Source organism: Tiliqua scincoides, chromosome 3 (genome assembly GCF_035046505.1).
Source record: "Tiliqua scincoides isolate rTilSci1 chromosome 3, rTilSci1.hap2, whole genome shotgun sequence".
In the NCBI taxonomy this organism is placed as follows: Eukaryota; Metazoa; Chordata; class Lepidosauria; order Squamata; family Scincidae; genus Tiliqua; species Tiliqua scincoides.
In genome coordinates, this window is record NC_089823.1 from 188689616 (window position 1) to 188711142 (window position 21527).

At 45.9% G+C, this 21527-nt stretch overlaps 1 protein-coding gene across 2 annotated transcripts in view; it reads right to left on the reverse strand.

Annotated features, from left to right (window-relative positions):
• SUFU (SUFU negative regulator of hedgehog signaling) overlaps positions 1 to 21527 on the reverse strand; it is a 105151-nt gene that overhangs the window by 68642 nt on the left and 14982 nt on the right. For both annotated transcript variants that reach the window (XM_066620809.1, XM_066620808.1), the window contains exon 3: positions 2242 to 2378. In XM_066620809.1, coding sequence (XP_066476906.1) covers positions 2242 to 2378 — 137 coding nt within the window. The remainder of the gene's footprint in view (positions 1 to 2241; positions 2379 to 21527) is intronic.

Sequence of the window (21527 nt, forward strand, 5' to 3'; positions counted from 1 at the left end):
ACCTTTCCTCTGCATGCAGCTGAGCCTCTCCAAAACTGCACAAACACGCGCGCACCTTACAAGGCGCCTGCGCTTCACTTTTTTGCTTGTCTGGGCACTCACAGACAAGGAAGGAAGGCAGGTGGAGGGGGAGGCAGGAGACGGAGAAAGGCTATGCTCTGATTGGCTCTGAGCTGCTCTGATTGGCTGCTGGCGCTGCAGAGGTTTTTTTCCTGTCTGGAAGGGCATTTTTTTTCTTTTTTCACCAGAGACGTCGCGGACCACCTGGAAGGACACTGTGGACCACCAGTGGTCCATGGACCATGGGTTGGGAACCCTAGGCATATAGAGAAAATACCTACAGATAGCAAATGTTGCCTGATGCTGATGAAATGGTGGACCACCTAGTCAGCTGCTACAAGAAGATCGTTCAGACTGACTACAAAGAAAGGCACGACAGAGTTGCTACAATAATTCATTGGAACGTGTCAAAAGTGGAACGTGTAAACTACCTTCAAGAAACAACTGGTGGAGCCACAAAATTGAAAAAGTAGTAGAGAATGAAGAAGTCAAAGAGCTCTGGGATTTTAGGATACAAACTGACAAACATCTGCCATTCAACATACCAGACAAGACATCATTGATAAGAAGGATAAGAAAGGCTGGATAGTAGACATTGCAATACCTGGAGACAGAGAAGAAAATAAAGAACCAGAGAAAATCACCAAATATAAAGGCCTGCAAATAGAAATTGAAAGACTGTGGCACAAGAAAGCAAGAATAATACCAATAGTCATAGGGGCCTTGGGTGCTATCCCAAAACAGCTGGAAAAGCACTCGAACACCATTGAGATAAGCACAAGCACCATCAGCCAATTACAAAGGCCACCTTACTAGGAACAGCGCATATACTCTGGCGATATTTGTAACACAACACAAAAACAAAAAGTAGAAACCTATCCCAGGTCCTTGGAAAGGACTCGATAGGTGGGATATAAACAAAATTCAGTACAAAACAATACGACTGTGAGAAAATAGAATAATAATAATAAACTTGGTAAGCGCAATGCCTATGTTAGCTCTTACAGAACACAGCAGTGAAGAAAGGGAACTCAGAATCATGTTTTACATACATGATATTTTGAAACTTGATGTTCAGGTACATGTAAAAATAAACTTACAAATTTAGATTTTAAAAATGCAAGTGTTTCTAAAAGAACAGCAAGTCATTTATCATCAGATTACTATAAATAAGGAAAGATGGCAGACACACTTTTTAGAACACCAAACAAATAAGAACCACCCATTTTTCTTAGTGGAACTGTCACACTAAGATGAGAGGTAAAATTCAGAGCCCATGCTCAAAAGGGACCTCTTGCTCTTGCCTACAAATAATGAAATGCTGTTTGGAACTCAAGCACTCATATCTGTGTGCCATGCTTTCTTTCATAGACAAGAATGTAAAGTCCACACATCCAAGATTCTGGATTTATTCTTTGGAAGGCTAACATAAGAGCAGGTAATTTAGTTACACTGCACTTTTAATTAAGGATCATAAAGTACCTAGATCAAGCACTCAAACAGCCTCACACTTAAGTAAGAGAGGCAAGCAAGAATAATTTCCAGCTGATCAGGAAGGAAAGTTTTTCTTCTGATTGTCAAAGCTCAACTAACAGATATGGGCAGTTAGGCTACTATAGTGTTTCTCAAACTGTGGGTCGGGACCCACTAGGTGGGTCACGAGCCAATTTCAGGTGGGTCCTCATTCATTTCAATACTTTATTTTTAATATATTACACTTGATACTCCATGATATGTGACTGCTTTTGGGGCAATGTTACAGATTTGTACTTTTAACAGGCTACTATGTATATGCTTTTAACAATGACTGTAAATGAGCAATGAGCAACTGATTATCAGTAAGAGAAAATCAGTTCTGACAAGTTCTGACCAGTCTGTTGCTAAAAAGCAACAATAATGAATATTGTTTCAAACACGAAACATTCTTGCAAGTTCTCACCATAAGGCAGGTTTTCATCACATTCACTAATTTTTCTAGAAGGAAAAATTGTTTTTGAATTATTGTTTGTATAGAAGTACCTAACTGAAAGAGTTAGCAGTTTCATAAATAAAAGTTGAACACTACAAGATTTGATAAATTATCAAATCTCATAAAATCAGCCCTATGCATAACAAGCACACAAAAAAATCAGGCGACCGGTTAGAAAGGGGCAAACACACACCACACCATTTAATCAGTACCTGATTGGAAGACATATCTGGCTAAGCCTTGCATCAATTCTGCTGGCCATGTGGGTGGTGCTGATTCCCCTGTTTCACGTTTAAGTCGAAACGTCAGTTCAAATCCAAAGCCACTCGGCCCATCTGGTCCAGTAAGCCTGAAGGAAATTAACCACAAACAATGAAGCATCACAGACAAGAATGCTGGACATGTTTTAAAATGCCACTGTGCCATTTGATTTCCTTATGCAAAAAAGATAGTAAGACCTCTAACCCCAACCCCCCCCCCCATGTGTTTCATTATACTTGCCTCGGCAAATCTGGTTCAGGAGCTGTAAGTAATAGTAGTTCAGCTCACACAAGTTGTGCCCCATTATCCACTGATTTGATTTACTACTGATACCAGGATCTACCTTTAAATGCCTTGTTACAAGGAAAAAAGCTTTTTCTACCTTCACACTGTTAAAATGTGCCAGTTGTGAACTTCTCAGGGCTAAAGATAGCTTTAAAGACCCAGTTAGGGGTTTCTTGCTCCTCCGCTGTCACCCCAGAATGCATCAGTATAGATGCTATACTACATTCAGCCACTAGAATAATTTCATTCCATTAAATTCTATTATTCAACCGTGAATGTGGTATACTGACTATACCGATGCATTATGGGGCAACATTGGAGGAGCAAAAAACCTGGAAGTGGGTCTTTAAAGTTATTTTTCCACTGATTTGGTATCCACTGATTTTTTTATCTACTCCAGTGGATGACGAGGAACAATCTGTATTATATTCCTCTATCAAGCCCCATGTTCCCTGATTCAAAGATTTAAAAGCCATCCTATTTCCTTATTGCAACTACTATGAAATTAAAGACATATACAGTACAAATAAGACAGGAGTAAGCAGCAGGTGGACTAAAGTATTTGCACTGCATTCTAGGTATTGTCAGTTACCACGGTATGTATGACATCCAAGAACTGCTGCATTGATAGCTCAACATAGCAAGAAAACTGAAGATACAGTTTCCTCACTGTAAGCAAGGAATAATCCAGGTAAGAACAACAGTCCCGAACCCATCCAAAGGTCATTTCTTGAATGTTTATAAGTGAATACAGAATAAGCATATTTTTATAATTAAACAGAACAGAAACCTGGTAGCTAACTCTATATTCATCCAGAATAGAGGGCTGTGTGTGTGTGTCAGGTCTAGGCAAACACATGACAAACCCCAGGCACCAGGTTGCCAGGGTGACAGGAGGCTTTGTCATGGCACCTGGGGAATGACTGGGGGTTTCTCTGGAGGGCCGTTTGTTTCTCTGCCTCTCCTATATTAGTTGCCAATTTTTGGATGTATGGCTCCTCCTCTTTTGCGCAGTGCTGGACATTCCCCCCCACCACCACAATTTTTGCCCATTATCACAGCAGAAGGAAGAGTGCTTGCACTTGCTGATGGACAGGCAGAGGTGATTTTTCCATCCTGTGCGTTTCACCAACTGAGACTGCCTGGCCACAACTTGTTTCCTTCGCTAGCACTTCTTTTTTGTGCAATTGTGTTATGTGGTGCGTGGGGTAGGAGCCAGGCATGGTGGCGGAAGAAGGCAACGTTGGCCGGCGAGCACTGGTTGAAGGAGGTCAGGGGTGGGGTGGTTATGACAGGGGGAGGAGAAGTTTGCCTCTGCTTGGCGACAACACAGAAGTGGAGACAGGGTACCCTTTCCTCAGACAGTACAAAGAGGGGGAGGGGGAGAGAAAGAATGGCTGTGTTGCACACATGTGCTCCCCTCATCTGTCTCTTTCAGCTGCCTCTTCACCTTTCCTATCTTCCTACTCCACCCGCCCCTTCACATGTGTGTAGCAGCTGCCTTCTCTTCATGGCTTCACTGCTTTCCTGAGACTCCAACGGGTTTCAGTGTTGGTTGCTTTTGTTCCTTTCTTCTTCTCTCTTTAGAAATTACTGGGTTTTTTTTCTTTTAGTTTCAGCTGTGGTCAGTATAAATGGGCTGAGGTTTCTTCTATTCACCTCATGGTCAGGATACCAAAACAGTCATTTATTTTCTATGCTGCTTCTGCTCACGTTACTCAGTCATTGAATCAACCACATGTGTATATAATTTTCAGATATTTTGGAATTTGGGAGCGCAAGTGGTAGGCCTGCGAGGAATGGGGAGGGGGATAGAGATAAATAACTGAGGGAACTCTCTCTGCTTGTACCCTAGCAAGGAATACAGGAATCGAACTGGAATAATAAACTACAGGTTGGATCTTATTATGCTTACGCAACGACACAAGCCTTTTTCCCCATCCCCAGCTTCTCACTGTACTCTAAAAAGCCACTTATGAGGCTGGGGAACCTTGGGATCAGTGTGGGATGTGATGAGGCCTGGAGGGAATGGGGAATTTCCAGAAACTGGGCACAAGGACTTTCTGCATGCTCTTCTCCACTTATGGAGGTTCGGTTTTCAGAGATTCCCATACTCACTGATGCCCCATCTTGCCACACACTACTAGTTTATTTCATATTTTGACTGCAGCAGTAATGGAACATTCTTGAATCTGCCAAATTAAATCCATACTGGCACTATACTTTTGTTACCCAAACAAAAATATTTCCAAAATGATGGCTATATGACTACACACTAAATGAAGAACTCCCTAATTTCTTCCAGCATTAAGGTCACATCATGCATATCATTTTATGCTTCATACGTCAGCTATTTAGTCTGTTCTTTTAGACTTTGAACCTCTACACACTTGAAGTAAACCCCACTGAACACAGACATTCTTTTGAGAAAAATATGCACAGGTTTGCACATCAAAAAGATTCAGTTGCAGTCACTGCTATCTCTAGCTTCCTCAGCTAAGAAAGATCTCCAATGTAACTGATTGGCAGGAAATTCCCAATAGGCAACAGAACATATTCCTTCACACAGCACATAATTATAGAATTCATCTATGGAATTCGCAGCCACAAGAAGTGGCGATAGCTACTAGAGCAGTGTTTCTCAACCAGCAGTACTTGAGGTGGTGTCCAGTGCTACCCACAGGACTCCCAAAAGCTTGCAGCCTGGCAGTGAGACCAGAAATGCAATGCGACAAACAGTGATAGGAGGCTCAGCAGGCAGAACATGCACTTTTCATGTGTTCAAAAAAGCACTCCCATCCACCCTTAGCTTCTCATTGGTGTGTGCTGCATCATGTCCGGCCTCCCACTCTGGAAGTAACTGGCAATGACATCATTTCCAGTTACTTCTGGTGGTACTTCCAATAGAGGGGCCATGCAAAGTGGCAGGGACAAATGTTGAGAAACGTTGCACTAGAGCAAGGGTGCCCAAACCCCGGCCCTGGGGCCACTTGCGGCCCTCGAGGTCTCTCAATGTGGCCCTCAGGGAACCCCCAGTCTCCAATGAGCCTCTGGCCCTCCGGAGATTTGTTGGAGCCTGCACTGGCCCGATGCAACTGCTCTGGAGTGAGGGCGACTGTTTGACCTCTCGTGTGAGCTGTGGGATGAGGGCTCCCTCCACTGCTTGCTTTTTCATGTCTGTGATGCAGTAGCGGCAGCAAAGAAAAGGCCAGTCTTGCTTTGTGCAAGGCCTTGTATAGGTCTTGAGCTATTGCAAGACCTTCATTCATTCATATAAGTTCATCTTTAATATATTTACTTATGTAAACATATGTAAATTTATTCAAATTTTAAATATAAATTAATTATTTTCTTCCCTGGCCCCTGACACAGTGTCAGAGAGACGATGTGGCCCTCCTGCCAAAAACTTTGGACACCCCTGCACTAGACCTTGGGTGTCTTTAAAAGGAGATTAGACAAATTAATGGAAGGCAGATCTGTCAATTGTTACCAATCATGATGCCTAACTGAAGTCTCCCAGTACAGAGAAATAATAATAGTTACAGGGAAGAAATGGCAGGAAAAGGCTCTTGGCTTCAGGCTCTGCTCAGATGACTGGCCACTGTGGGAAGCAGGATGCTGCTCTAGATTGATCTTTGGCCTGATATAGAAGAGTTCATCTTAATGTTTCATGTTCTTCCCTTGATTTTGAGAATACAGGTTGAGCCTCATTATTTGTGTGGGTTCCGTTCCAAGCACTCAAGTTTTCCAAGGTTCCGTTCCAAGCATTCCAAGTTTTGGATGGCAAAAAACACACTATAGCAAATCAATTTAAAAAACAGTTTATTTGCTCTGCTGATTTAAAAACAGCCTTGCTGACCTTCATGATGTTAGATAAGAGTCATTAAGAAGACAATCCATCAATCAGTCGTCCTCCAAGCCCTTCGCTCAGTCTTTCCCTTCACCAATGCAAATGTGCTCAGGGGGAAGGGAGGGGTTCGCTGGAGAGAGAAGGATTGATGGATTGTCAGCCAGCTGCACTCTCTCTCTCATTAAGGAGGCTATTGTTAAAGGACTGATCAGTTTTTTAAACTGATTTTAAAGGGATGCATTTTTCCCCTTCTCCAGGGATCAGCACATTCCTTCTCATTTGCAATGGCCATTTGTGTTGAGTCAAATCCGTGCATAAAAAATCCATGTATAAATAGGCTGAACCTGTATGGCCATTTTCCTTGATGACTGCACCAGACAGTGCTGTGCCAAATCTTTAAAGAAGCCCCATATACAGAACTGAAATTTTTTTTTTCCTTCTCTGCTGCAGAAACCTGGGTATTTTTCCTTTACAAATAACCTTAAGAAAATAAATAAAAAAAATCAAGCTACCAGTTGCATTGACAAGCCTTTGCTTTTCAGAGTTTTCTATTCTAAAATGCTTACATTCTCACTTCAGTAAGCAAATTCCTCAAAATTCCAGTGCAAGATAAATTGGATTACTGAAAACGAGATGAGAAAACTATTCTGTACTGGACAAGGAGAAGAGTGTACTGTGCATTTATTTTTTAAGCAAGGAGCACTTTCATGTAAACATATTTATGCACATGAACACCTGGGGGAAGCATATTTGTGACTTGTAACTACTGCAAGCAACATACAAGCAGCACTTTAAACCAATTTTTAGTGTAATTTGAACTTTGTTTTCAGAGACCAACACAGTGCCAACATATACACCACTGATGGCTTTAAAAATAGGCTAAGGAGCCATTTCAATCGACCAATCCAATTTCATCCAGCAACATCTACCGTTATTTTCCATGCAAGGGTGCCACAGCATCTTGATCTTCCGCATAACAAGAGTGGACTGTCAAACTCTGTGTATGTGACAAGGCAGTGCCAGCATTTTAATTCCAAGTTCAATGCCAGAATAAGTGAGCCAGACTTTAAAAAAATCTTAATGGTATGTTAAAGAAACATGAATATTTAAGGATAGAAAACACTTTTCAGGGTTATTTAGGAGCAAATAGAGCAGATTTATGGATGTTTGCTTAGCAGTAAGTCCCACCATGTTCAATAGATTTATTCCCAAGGAAGGATAGTAGCCTAAATTTCTTCTCTGTTGAAAAAATTAAATGACAATATAGTACATGGAAACAAGTTAAGCTACTGTTGTCACACTGTGGATTACAGAAACCTAGTAACATTAGGCACATACTGTACATTGCCTATTTATGCTCTCTTAGGCTCAAACTAAATATTATGTGGAGTTCCGTGATTCTTTCCACCCTCCTGTCTGTAGTGGTGTGTGGTGTTTTTTTTGTTTTTTTTTAAACAGCCAACCCAGCATGCCCCAGGCTGTATCTGAAAGAAAAGCAAGCATGATTAACCCTTTTCCTAATAGTCAGATATTACCCTCACCAAATTGTTTTTCTGTTGGGGGAAGCTTACTAGCATCTCCCCCCACCTGTAAGTAAAAAAAGTTGTTAGGGAAAGTTGAATTATAGTTGAAAGAAGACCAAGGGGCAAGCCTTTCTTCTGCTCAAAGTTGCTCCAAGTTGCCTTGGTTAAGAAAAAGTTTCACAGAAGAATCACAGAACTTTGCTTAAAGTGTAGCCTGAGTGAAGCAATATTTGAAGATTATATCCTACTACCTAGAATAGATTCTAGAGGAAAGCTATTCACTCACTCTGACACCAGAACAAGAAGGCCTGGCATCAAAATTATCCAATTTTATCCAAAATTTATCTAATATTAACTAAGCCAACGTATTAAATTTTAAGCAAACAACATTGAAGCAAAAGTGGTACTATATCAGATTTCATTACAGGTACTCCTATGAAAAGATTTACACATATTTTATCTTTTTTGAAGTTGATTTATCTAAACATTTTCCCAAGAGGAATACAATGGAACAGATCAACCCTGCTAGGGAGAAAATAATAAATTTTAGGTTTTACCCTTCATTAACACATACCTTATCAAGATTTCAACAGCTGTGTTCTGCAATTTGGCAACATACTGTAACTGACTCAGGGTCCAATCCTATCCAACTTTCCAGTCCAATGTAGCCATGCCAACAGGACATGCACTGCATCTTGCTGAGGCGATCAGACACTGAGGCCTTCTCAGAGTAAGAAAATGTTTGTTCCCTTACCTATAGGCTACGATGCAGCTGCACCAGTGCTGGAAAGCTGGATAGAATTGGGCCCACAGGCTACAATCTTATGCAAACTTACTCTTATGTAAGTCCTCAATGGGGCTTACTTCCAAGTAGACATAGGATCATGTTGCAAGATGACCCAGATGATAAAAGTGGACTCTCTCTTTACAGTAACATGTAGAGCTAGAACATTTGGTGTACAATCCTAGCCACACTTAAGAGTATGCCTATAGAAGACAGACTTCCATGTAAACTGTCAGTCTGTTGGTTGATTAGATTCTTAAATAAATATAAGAACCACCCTGCTGCATCAGGCCAAAAGCCCATCTAATCCAGCTTCCTGTATCTCATAGTGGCCCACCAGATGCCTCAGGGAGCACACAAGACAACAAGAGACCTGCACCCTGGTGCCATCCCTTGCACCTGACATTCTGAGGTAGCCTACTTCTAAAATCAGGAGGTTGCACAAACCCATCACAGCTTGTAACCCGTGATGAACTTTTCCTCCAGAAATTTGTCCAAACCCCTTTTAAAGCCATTCAAGTCAGATGCCACCACTGCATCCTGTGGCAAGGAGTTCCACAGACTAATTACACTCTGGGTAGAGAATTATTTTCTTTAGTCAGTCTTAACTCTCTCAACACTCAATTTTAGTGGATGACCCTTAGTGTTGCGTGAGAGGGAAAGGAACATCTCTCTATCTACTTTATCCATCCCCTGCATAATTTTGTATGTCTCAGACATGACCTCACTCAGGCGCCAAATAAGAATCTGTCACTGTGTTCAGTGTCAGCATGGTCAAAGTGGCTTACAATAGTATCAAAATAACCAAGGAACTTATTGATCAGATACCATAGATACTCGCCTATAAGGCAATAAATTTGCACCCGGAAATGATGGGAGAATCGCCCCCCCCCCCCTCGTCTTATCTGCGCAGTCACGCAGGCAGACTGAGGGGGCCATCTGCACCCTGCCTCAGTCAGGGAGGGACTCTGCGGAAGGTGGAGCAGCGGCGCCTCTTGAGGTCTTGCATGGGGTTGTGGGATTCCGGGCAGCCTCGCCTCCCGTCAGGTCCCCCCATTGCGCAAGGACCCTGAGGAGCCCTGGAGGAGGCAGGGTGGTAGGGGGACAGTCTGCTGGCCCGGCACTGCCCTGCGCGGCTGCTGCACGCACTCACTTAAGTCCTGCCGCCCGCGGAGACAGGGAGCGGAGCGGGGGCATCCTGGCTGCTGCTGTCGTCACCAGACCGATAGAGGGCAGAGAGTGTGCAGGGAGTGTCCTGCGCTGCCTGCTCCCCACCAGATGCTCCCTGGGCGGGGGCAGCGTGTCTCCCTCCGTGCCCGCCACAGACGCAGCCGTGCACTTGGGAGTAGGCAGTGCAGGTTGCTCCCTGCCCTCCATCAGTCTGGTGATGGCGGGCGGCAGTAGCCACGACACCCCCGCTCCGCTCCCTGCCTCCGCGGGCGGCAGGACTTAAGTGAGTGCATGCAACAGCTCTGAGTGGGCGCAGGGAGTGCTGGGCCAGCAGGCTGTCCCCCCACCGCCCTGCCTCCTCCAGGGCTCCTCCGGGTCCCTGTGCAATTGGGGGACCAGCTGGGCTAGAGGCAAGGCTGCCAGGAATCCCAAAACCCCACACCCCAGGAGGTGCTGCTGCACCTCCTCCTGAAGAGGGTCTACATCTGAGTTAATCCACTGCTGCTTTCCAGTTTCTTTCACTCCCCTTCCACCCCCCCAACTGACTCCCTGCTTGATGAAATGAAACCCCATGTGCATCTAAATCTCCCCACTGTGCAGTGTCTTCCCTGGGCAAGAGGTGTTCTTTCCAGTTCTTTCACTCCCAAGAAAATCTGTAATGATGTGGCCCTTCTGCCAAAAAGTTTGGAGACACCTAATCTGAGATAGATCATAGTTTTTAATAATTTAGAGTCTGTACAAAAACAGTTTTTGCTATGCTAAGTATACATACTGTATATACTATGTATGTATACTGTGTTTTTAATACTTACTATGTTTTCAATAAATTGGAGACTGTACAGTTCTTAGATAACAATTACTGGGAGGTTATTTTTCAGGATCTGGCCTCTGGTAAAATCAGACAAAACTATAGTCAGACACCCCCCTAAGTTTAACCCCCAACCTATCCAAGGGTCATAGAAAATTCCATGATTTGGGGCTCAAAACATGCCCTCGACTTATCTGTGAGGTTGACTTATAGGTGGGTGTCTGTGGTGTATTTTAATTCTTTAAAAGCTGTTCCAATTAAGAAGACAGTCTATATTTAATATTAAAAGTGTTTTGGTGGTATGTACTACCTTCAGAGAAGAATTCCTTCTCTCCCACGGGGGGGGGGGGGGAGAATGCCTTGTGCAGGTGGGACTGGTTGCAATGTCATAATTTTAATCATTAAACCTGCTCTGCTTTTCTGAACTATTCTCTTACTCATATGAAAATATATGTAGATTTAGAACTCATCATTTAATTAGCTGCCATTATAGAAATCAGATGACACACCCACCAATATCTTATGGCAAAAATGATGTGTTCAAACCATTCAGATTTGTTACCTGAATATATTACCACACATTAACAACTAGCCTTGTAATATTCCCAAACAAACAGGGGCATCTTCTTATTCTATCTGCATACTTTCACATTTCCAACGGTCATCCATTCTGTACCATATTCTATTTTATATCTAACTTTGCTCAACTTCCCCTGGACTACATTATTTCAAAAGCAAAATATCAAATTACAGGACAGAAGAGAAGGCCTAAGAAAATGAGCAGCTTCTTCGGACAACTAAGCAAGATGTATAACTGCATTTACTATGCAACAAAAATGATTTCAAAACCAAAAGGTGTCTAGAGCAGTGGTTCTCAAACAGTGGGTCGGGAACCACTTGGTGGGTCGTGATCTGATTTCTGGTGGGTCGCGAGAAGCTGGCGGCAGCCACTTTGGAAGATGGCAAAAGACCTAGGCGGCGCCATTTTGGAAGTGGGCAAAGCCTGGGCATCGCCATTTTAAGCTTCCCGGCATTGTTACATAACTAAGAGTAGCTTGCACATGTGCAAAGAAAGCAGCATGCCACTTTCCCCCAGAAAGTGTTCTGCTGCCTTCCAGCTGGACCTCCCTCTGCACTTGGAGGCTTCCCTTAGGGGGGCCAATTGTGGAGTGCAGGCTTAGATTGCAGGCAAAGAAGGACCAGGAGAGACGTGGACAAGCCAGCCAGGCTTCTCCCCACCAACCTTTGTCAGCTTGGCTGCCTTGACAGGATGGGCTGCCTTGGGGTTGCAAGACAGAGCAGCTCCCCCTCCCCCTGCAGCTGGACTGGGCTGGAGAGTGTAGGCGGAGACCTGAACACAGGGCTTGGGTGAGTAGAGGCAGACCCGCGCGATCTCCCCTCTTGTGAGCCTGCCTTGAAAGCAGCATCACCGCCACCACCACCCCACTGCCGTCCTCGTCCTCTGCATCACAACCTCTCTCCCTCACTGAAATCACCTGGAAGCAGCGATCCTTTCCTGCCCTGGCTAGCACGCCCTCTCTTTATATCTTTGCTGGGGTGAAGGGGTAACCCTAGTTGCCTGGCTGCCAAGAGAGCAGACGGGGGGGGGGGAGGAGGGAGGGCAAGCCTGGCATGTGGGGGGGAGCATCGAGGGAGAGTGCTGCTCTGATGTGCACCCTTCCCCTCTTCTTACTTCTCTCTTAGGCTGCAATTCTGTCTACTCTTACCTGGGAGTAAGCCCCACTGCCAATAATTGGAGTCAATTCTGAGTAGACGTGCTTGGGCTTGGGGGAGATGAGGGGAAACGTCCCTGCTTATCTTCCTTCTGAGGGGGATACTACTTTTTTATTTCCTTTATTTACAAAAACTCAAGCTACTTCTTGTACTGAGGTGCATGAGTAGGGTGCACTTGTTTCTGGCTAATGCTGTGCACAGCATCAATAGCCACATCAATGTTTGTTAGTTTCAAGTGCAATACAAGAAGTAGCTTGAGATTTTGTAAATAAAGACAGAAATAAACACAGTAGTAAATAAATACACAAATATTTTGTTCCAGATGTTTTATTTTTTGCTTGATAGCAATGGTAGCGAGGGCAGGGAGAAGCTTCTGAGCTGGAATACTGTCTCTTGTCATTTACAGTTTGAGTTTCTAGGCAGGAACTTCCTGCTTGATGACATCACTTCCAGCTCTGACATCACAGTGATGTCACTTCCTGTTTGATGATGTCATTTTTTGGCTATGACATCACTTCCAGGTTGCTGACATCACTTCCAGTGGGCCCCATACAGATTGTCATTCACAGAAGTGGGTCCCAGGCTAAAAAGGGTGAGAACCACTGGTCTAGAGGTTTGCTCTGTGCCGATGTAATATTTAACCAACACAAACCACTATATTTAACATTAACACAAACCATGACTTGCAAGCCCAAACTGTGGCTTCACATCCTTATTCATAGTCAATTCTTAACTATTGCTTAGACCAGGGGTGCCAAACCCTTTTCATATAGAGCGCCAAAGTTAGCATTCATGGTGCCTGCTGAGGGCCAGAAGTGACATCATTTTGCAGGAAGTGATATCATTAAGCAGATGGTCAGAAATAAGTGCTATGTTCTTGTGTAGAAATTCATTAGTTGCAAATGACAGAAGAGAAAATGTGCACATTTTTTTCATAATTTCAAAAATATGAGAGAGCCCAATTACAATGGGGGCCAGATAAATTGCTTCCAAAGGCTGCATCTGACCTACGGGCCTTATGTTTGACACCCCTGGTTTAGACATTCAGACATAATATCCATCATTATGTCTATATAAGTGGGGATCTGAAGCAAAATGTGGGTCATCCCAACTCCCTGACTCTTCCAACAGCCTGGACAGGAGCCTCACAGCTTTGTCTGGGGCCCACTGCACAGAGGAAGAGACATGTTTCAGTAGGAGGAAAAAGACACTTTTTCACTCCCATTCCCCCAGAACCTTACCTTACTTCCTACATAACACTAAAGGCCTCAGGGTAGAGTCCGGAACTTGTGTCTTACTGCCATATCAGGGAAGGGGGCAGTTATGGCGCAGGGGAAAAAACTGCCATATAAAACCAAAAGAAGAGCTTTTCAACCTTATGGGGCACATCTTCCTAATCCCCTTTCAGATCCTTCAGGCACTTAAGAAGGCCAACACTTTCCACCCACCTACTCCAGTTGTCTTCTGTCATTCTCAATATTTCATAGGTATGGGAAATCACTCAGTCCAGTGGCTTGGCAGAACTATAATTTTTAAAAAAATTATAGTTTTTTTCACTATGTTTCTTTAACATTTTACAGACGAATACTGTATTTTTTTCTCCATAACTAGAGAGTCCCTCACTGAAACCGAAACTACTCCCTTATTTGGGGTAAATCCAAATCAACAGACATGGGGTCACACAAGCATTAAAAGGGACAAAGAAGGACCTTAAAAATATCAAATGTATTCCTAGCCCCTAAGAATTCCTGTTTAAAGTTCCTGTTCCAACTAGCTGGCATCATACAGCGCTGCTTGCAGAGATAGGAAAAGGTTTCAGAGAGGAAGAAAAAGAGACTATTCTTACTCACCCTCTTGAACCCTTGTCAAACTGTGCTTTAAAGTTCTAAAGCAGTGGTTCCCAAGCTTTAGGAGCTCAGGGACCACTAAGGCAAAATTTTGAGAAGATGAGGATCATATGCAAACCCCCCACCCTCATTCACAAAAAATACAATTAAATTTGTATTACATAAGAAGATTATTTCATAATTAATGCGATGGTTGTGCTTGCATTTGCTTCACTAGCTGTGAAAGTCTTGGGTTTACATGGAACACTTAATAATTCCCCCCCAACTCAGAGGTTTTCACACCCACCCAATTCAATCCAGTCTCTTTTCCCCCCACACCAGACCTCATTACGCACAGCCCTTGCCTCTTTTAAGTGTGGAAAAACACCTCAAAAAGGGAGAGGGTAAGCACAAGGGGATTATAGACAAGTCATGCAAGGTAGTTAAATGAGCCAACAAAAAGCACACACATCCCTCCATAGTTCCTTTTGTTCCTTTTGGGTCCTGCTCCCCCCCACTTGTGAGTCCAGAGTCCTTAGGAAAGTGTTCAACACAATTTAGGCAGGTGGGTCCTAAAGGAGAAGAGATGTGTGAAGGAAGCACCAGCTCAGAGAGACATCTCAGAATGGCTGCTGCATGTCTCAGGAAGAAAAGTCCTTTTGGTGTCCACTGCAAGGTCTTTAGGGGGGGAAAACCCTCTCTTCACTTCCTGTTCTAATTGCTGTCATGCTCTAGCTGTGGACTACTTTGGTTGGAGCTAAAAGAGTGTGAGCAAGCCTATAGGTAGGCTGCAGCCACAAAACAACAGCTGCCTACTCTGCCATTAGTCTGTTGAACTCCTTGCCCCAATATGTGATGATGGTGTCTATTATTATTATTATTAACAGTATTTATATACCACTTATATATATATAGCATATTTTTCGCTCCATAAGACGCACTTTTCCCCCCCAAAAAAGTGGGGGGGGAGTGTGTGCGTCTTATGGAGTGAATACTGCAAAAAAAAAAAAAAAAAAAAAAAACTTCTCCGCCCCCTGCCCGCTCGCTCTGCTCTGCTTGGCTTCCCCGGGCAGTCAGAGGCTGAGCTGGCCGGGAGGCTTCTGCCTTCCCTCAGCGCCCGCGCGGACTGTGGCAGCGCCGTACGGAGCACGAGGGCAATGAGCAGCGGCTCCAAGGCGCCGCAGCCCGCCAGAGCCTCGCCGCACGCCCAAGCCCGCATGTCTACTCAGAAGTAAGAGTCAGTGGGGCTCACTCCCAGGAAAGCGTGGGTGGGGTGGCAGTCTCGCTGCGCAAGCCCGCATGTCTACTCAGAAGTAAGTCCCATTAGAGTCAGGGGGGCTTACACCCAGGAAAGCCTCTCTCTCTGCCCCCCCAAGCCTGGAGCATCACATCCTCTCTCCCCCCAAGCCTGGAGCATCACAGCTTCTCTCTTCTGCCCCCCAAAGCCTGGAGCATCACAGCTTCTCTCTTCTGCCCCCCAAAGCCTGGAGCATCACAGCCTCTCTCTCTCTCTCCCCCCAAGCCTGGAGCATCACAGCTTCTCTCTTCCCCCCCCCCAAGCCTGGACCATCACAGACTCTTGCTTCCCCCCCAAGCCTAGAGCATCACAGCTTCTCTCTTTCCCCCCCCCCAAGCCTGCAGCATCACAGACTCTCCCCCCCAGGCCTGGAGAATCACAGCCTCTCTTTCCCCCCACCCCAAGCCTGGGGCATCACAACTTCTCTGCAACACAAACACTTTCCCCCCTCTCTTACACACACAGGCTGCCCCCTTCTCTTACACACACAGATGCTCTGCCCCCCCACACACTCACACAGCAGGGGAGGGGCGCTTTTACTCACCTCATCCAGCATCTGAATGTAAGCCCCCCCCCCCATCACAAAGAAAAAACTGTCTCCTTGGTCAGAATGCCAGTGTTTGCTTATTGCACAAGCCCCAGGTAAGGGGCTCACCATAAATCCAGAAGTTTGTTGTGTCTTGAGAATTCAAGTTGTGGTTGGACTTTCCACTTGTTCATTTGTATTGGAATCACGGAAGAACTGGCGAGGAGGTAGATGTGGTGTCAGCAGTGGCCCCTTTAAGGGTAAGGCCTGGGCATCCAGCAGAGTGTGCTGCACAGCTGCAGCCACTTGAAGGCAATAGGGCCCTCAGGAATATAAGGAGTACCTGAGGCAGAAAGGGTTTGTGGGTTTTGAAGGAGTGCAGGTTGGAGGTAGGAGAGGAGACTGACTGGGTTTATTGAATTTGGAATCTGACTGTGGATTGTGACTGGACTTGGATACCCTGATGGATTTGACTGACCTAGCTGGAACCTGACCTTGGACTGTAATTTGGCTTATTGGCTCTGGACTCTGATTTGGCAACTCTGATTGATGGGACTGATTTACTTGGCATCTGTGGACTGGAACTGGACTCACTTTTGCTTGCTGCACTGGTGAGTTGCACAAGGGGGACTGATCAGGCTTAAGCGGGCATGAGGCCCAGTGGATTGGAATTTGGCAGAACATCATTGTAGCAGAAAGATAATGTGATCCCCTATTTGTGTGCACCTGCTTTTGTGAGCTTCATAAATTCTGACTCTAGCGATGATGAGTTCTTGGGGTTTCCAGAAAACTAGAGTACTCAAACCTTTAAGTCTCTCCATTTGTTAATGACAGTGATAATGGCTCTTAATACCACTGTTGACTGCTGTTCACTTTACATGGTTCAAATGTTATTCTGTTATAGTTTATTAAATATTTTATTACACTATTTGGTTCAGAATATTTTTTCCTGTTTTCCTCCTCTAAAAACTAGGTGCGTCTTATGGAACGAAAAATACGGTATATATATTTATATACCGCTTATATACCATCTAGACTAGATGCCTTTAAAACGGGATTGGAGAAATTTCTGAAGACATTCATCACAGCCACAGTGTGACTAACAGCCCCATTCTAGGCATGTCTACTCAGAAGTAAGTCCCACTAGAGTCAATGGGGCTTACTCCAAGGTAAGCATGCATAGGATTGCAATCTGAGGAGCTAGGGGAGCTGGTCCAGTGTGGGGTGGGGGAGGGCTTACCATGGACAAAGTTGCTGCTGCTGCTCTTTGAGGAGGAAAAGTCAGGGGCTGCACCTGCTGTACTTGGCTACGGTGGTGCCTGTTCTGCAACTTCTGGGATTGCTTCTCCCCAGGTGGACAGCTTGTAGTAAGATACCAGAGGTGCTGCCTGTTTCCCTCTCCAAAAAGGGTGCAAAAACCTGGTTGCCTGGATCCCTTGCTCCACCCCTGGGCGTTAGAAGAGCACATCCAGGGGGCCCAATCCTGCCAACTGGGTACCAGGGCTTGGGGTTGAGCATACTGTTTCTCCCCTCTCCTGCTGCCACACTGCTTCCAACTCCCTTCCTCTGCGTTCCCTGGCCAGCTGGAGTCCAGAGTCCCAGGGAAATCACATCCAGGGAAACCCTGCTCCTTCTCCTCCTCACTCCCATTCCTCCCCCTCCTCAGGCCCCCCCCACCTCCTCCTCCTCCATCCTCAGGACCCCTCCTCCAGCGGCGCCCCCCCTGCCCACTCGCCCAAGAGACTTCCCAAGCTGGGTGCAGTCCTGATTTGACTCCTGAAAAACCAGGCTGCGAGGGCTCACATCAAGGCACAAGGTCCAGGCTGGAGGCGGCAGCAGCAGTAGGGCACCTCTGCTCTGCATGCAGCTGAGCCAGGAGGCTACACAAACGCGCGCACCTTACAAGGCGCCTGCGCACTCACAGAATCTCAAAACACACAGACGAACAGGCCTTGCTGAGGGAGAATCAGCATGGCTTTTGTAAGGGTAAGTCTTGCCTCATGAACCTTATAATAATAATAATAAACTTTATTTCTATCCCGCCCTTCTCCCCAAAGGGACCCAGGGCGGCTTACAAAATATAAAAACAGATTAAAACAATTTAACATATTAAACACATTAACAAAAACCATAAAAACAGTAGTCAGATAAAAATCAGAATAAAAAAGACCATAAAACAGCAGTTCTTAGAGGAATCAGGCCTGTAAAAAAGCAACTAAGAGATGTATAAAAGATGTTAAAAAGGCCATGAAGTCAGAAGGCTTGTTTAAACAGCGAGGTCTTCAGGCCTCCCCGAAAAGTCTCAAGAGAGGGAGCCATTCTCAAGGGGGAGTTCCATAACTTTGGTGCCACTACTGAGAAGGCCCTGTTTCTTGCCACCGCCCCACATACCTCCTTGGTCGGCGGCACTTGTAAAAAGGCCTTCTCTGATGACCTGAGAGGACGAGCCAGACTGTACGGGAGTAGGCGATCTCTAAGATACCCTGGCCCAGAGCAGTATAGGGCGTTAAAGGTCAAAACCAGCACCTTGAATTGGGCCCGGAAACGAATGGGCAGCCAATGTAGCCCCCGGAGAAGCGGGCTGACAGAGTCAAACCGCCTAGCTCCTGTGACCACACGGGCTGCCGCATTCTGCACTAATTGCAGTTTCCAAACCATCTTCAGGGGCAGCCCCACATAAAGCGCGTTACAATAATCTAACCTCGATGTCACCGTAGCATGGATCACCGTGGCCAGGTCTGCACGATCCAAGTACGGCCGCAGCTGGCGCACCAGCCGAAGCTGAGCGAAGGCCCCCCTAGCCACAGCCGCCACCTGGGAATCCAGGAGCAGCTGCGAGTCCAGGTGGACCCCCAAGCTGCGGACCTGCTCCTTCAGAGGGAGTGCAACCCCATTCAGAGCAAGCTGATAATCCAGCACCTGCATCGAGGATTTCCAAACCAGGAGAGCCTCTGTCTTATCCGGATTTAATTTCAGCTTGTTAGCCCCCATCCAGATCCTCACTGCTTCCAGACAGCGCTCCAGGCCCTCAACCGCCACCCTGGAGTCTGGAGGAAAGGAGAGAAAACTGGGTGTCGTCAGCATATTGATGACACTCCACTCCAAACCCCTGGTTGACCTCTCCCAGCGGTTTCATGTAGATATTAAATAGCATGGGGGACAGAATTGAACCCTGCGGCATCCCGCACCTCAAAGGCCAGGGTGTCGAACAGGCATCCCCCAGCACCACCATCTGGGACCGACCTTCCAAGTAGGAGCGGAACCACCGCAAAACAGTGCCTCCAACTCCCAGCTCGGCCAATCGGCCCAGAAGGATACCATGGTCAATGGTATCGAAAGCTGCCGAGAGGTCCAGCAGGACCAACAGGGACGCACTCCCCCTGTCCAGTCCCCGGCGTAGGTCATCCACCAAGGCGACCAAGGCAGTTTCCGTCCCAAAGCCCGGCCTGAAACCAGATTGAAAAGGATCCAGATAATCTGCTTCATTGAAGACCCTCTGGAGTTGGGCTGCCACCACGCGCTCAATTACCTTGCCCAGAAACGGGATGTTGGAGACTGGCCGGTAGTTGTTCAACACAGTGGAATCCAGGGAGGCCTTCTTCAGGAGGGGGCAAACCACCGCCCATTTCAAAGCAAGTGGCAACGTCCCCTCCATCAAGGAAGAGTTGACCACCCTCCCCATCCACTCAGCCAGTCCACCCCGGGCAGCTCTTATCAGCCAAGCTGGGCAAGGGTCAAACAGGCAGGCAGAGGGCCTCACATTCCAAAGGAGTCTGTCCACATCCTCAGGCTGTACAAGCTGAAAAGAATCCCACAACACTGGACAAGCAGTTGCCAAGGGGACATTGTCAGACATTGTCAATGTGGCATCCAAGTCGCAACGAATACGATCGATGCATTATAGAATGCTTTGAAAAGGTCAACAGGCATGTGGCTGCGGGAGAACCCGTAGACATTATATATCTGGACTTTCAGAAGGCGTTCAACACAGTCCCTCATCAAAGGCTACTAAAAAAACTCCATAGTCAAGGAATTAGAGGACAGGTCCTCTCATGGATTGAGGACTGGTTGAAGATCAGGAAACAGAGAGTGGGTGTCAATGGGCAATTTTCACAATGGAGAGAGGTGAAAAGCGGTGTGCCCCAAGGATCTGTCCCCGGACCAGTGCTTTCCAACCTGTTCATAAATGACCTGGAGACAGGGTTGAGCAGTGAGGTGGCTAAGTTTGCAGACGACACCAAACTTTTCCGAGTGGTGAAGACCAGAAGTGATGGTGAGGAGCTCCAGAAGGATCTCTCCAGACTGGCAGAATGGGCAGCAAAATGGCAGATGCTCTTCAATGTCAGTAAGTGTAAGGTAATGCACATTGGGGCAAAAATTCAAAACTTCACATACAGGCTGATGGGTTCTGAGCTATCTGTGACAGATCAGGAGAAAGATCATGGGGTGGTGGTGTACAGGTCGATGAAAGTGCCAACCCAATGTGCGGCGGCAGTAAAGAAGGCCAATTCTATGCCTGGGATCATTAGAAAAGGTATTGAGAACAAAACGGGTAATATTATAATGCCGTTGTAATACCTGGAGTATTGTGTCCAGTTCTGGTTGCCGCATCTCAAAATTGAGTGTTGGGAGAGTTAGAACAGACAAAAGAAAATATTTCTTTACTCAGCGTGTGGTTGGTCTGTGGAACTCCTTGCCACAGGATGTGGTGCCGGCATCTGGCCTGGACGCCTTTAAAAGGGGATTGGACAAGTTTCTGGAGGAAAAATCCATTACGGGTTACAAGCCATGATGTGTATGTGCAACCTCCTGATTTTAGCAATGGGCTATATCAGAATGCGGGATGCAAGTGAGGGCACCAGAATGAGGTCTCTTGTTATCTGGTGTGCTCCCTGGGGCATTTGGTGGGCCACTGTGAGATACAGGAAGCTGGACTAGATGGGCCTATGGCCTGATCCACTGGGGCTGTTCTTACAAGGAGGGAAGGGAGGTGGAGGAGGGAGGCACGAGATGGAGAATGGTTATGCTCTGATTGGCTGCTGGCGCTACAGGGGCTTTTTCTCTTCCTGGAAGGGCATTTTTTTTCTTTTTCACCAGAGAGGTCACGGACCACCTGGGAGGACACGGCGGACCACCAGTGGTCCGCGGACCACAGGTTGGGAACCCTAGTTCTAAAGGCCCAGGTTGCGATTGTCTGCCTGCCCGAAACTCAAGTGCTTTTTTGCTAGATAGCAAGAGAAAGGTTTCTGGAAAGCTGGAAAGTGAAAAGTTTCTATTCTCCTCATTTTCTCTCTCAAGAGGCCTGCAGCATGAGGCCTATAGCATGCGGAGGGGAATTTTTAAAATCACAAACACGTGTCTATCTGACCCTAATCCATGATATTATAAACTATTATGAACCCAAGTAGGCCAATTCTTTCTCTAGCCTGTTTTC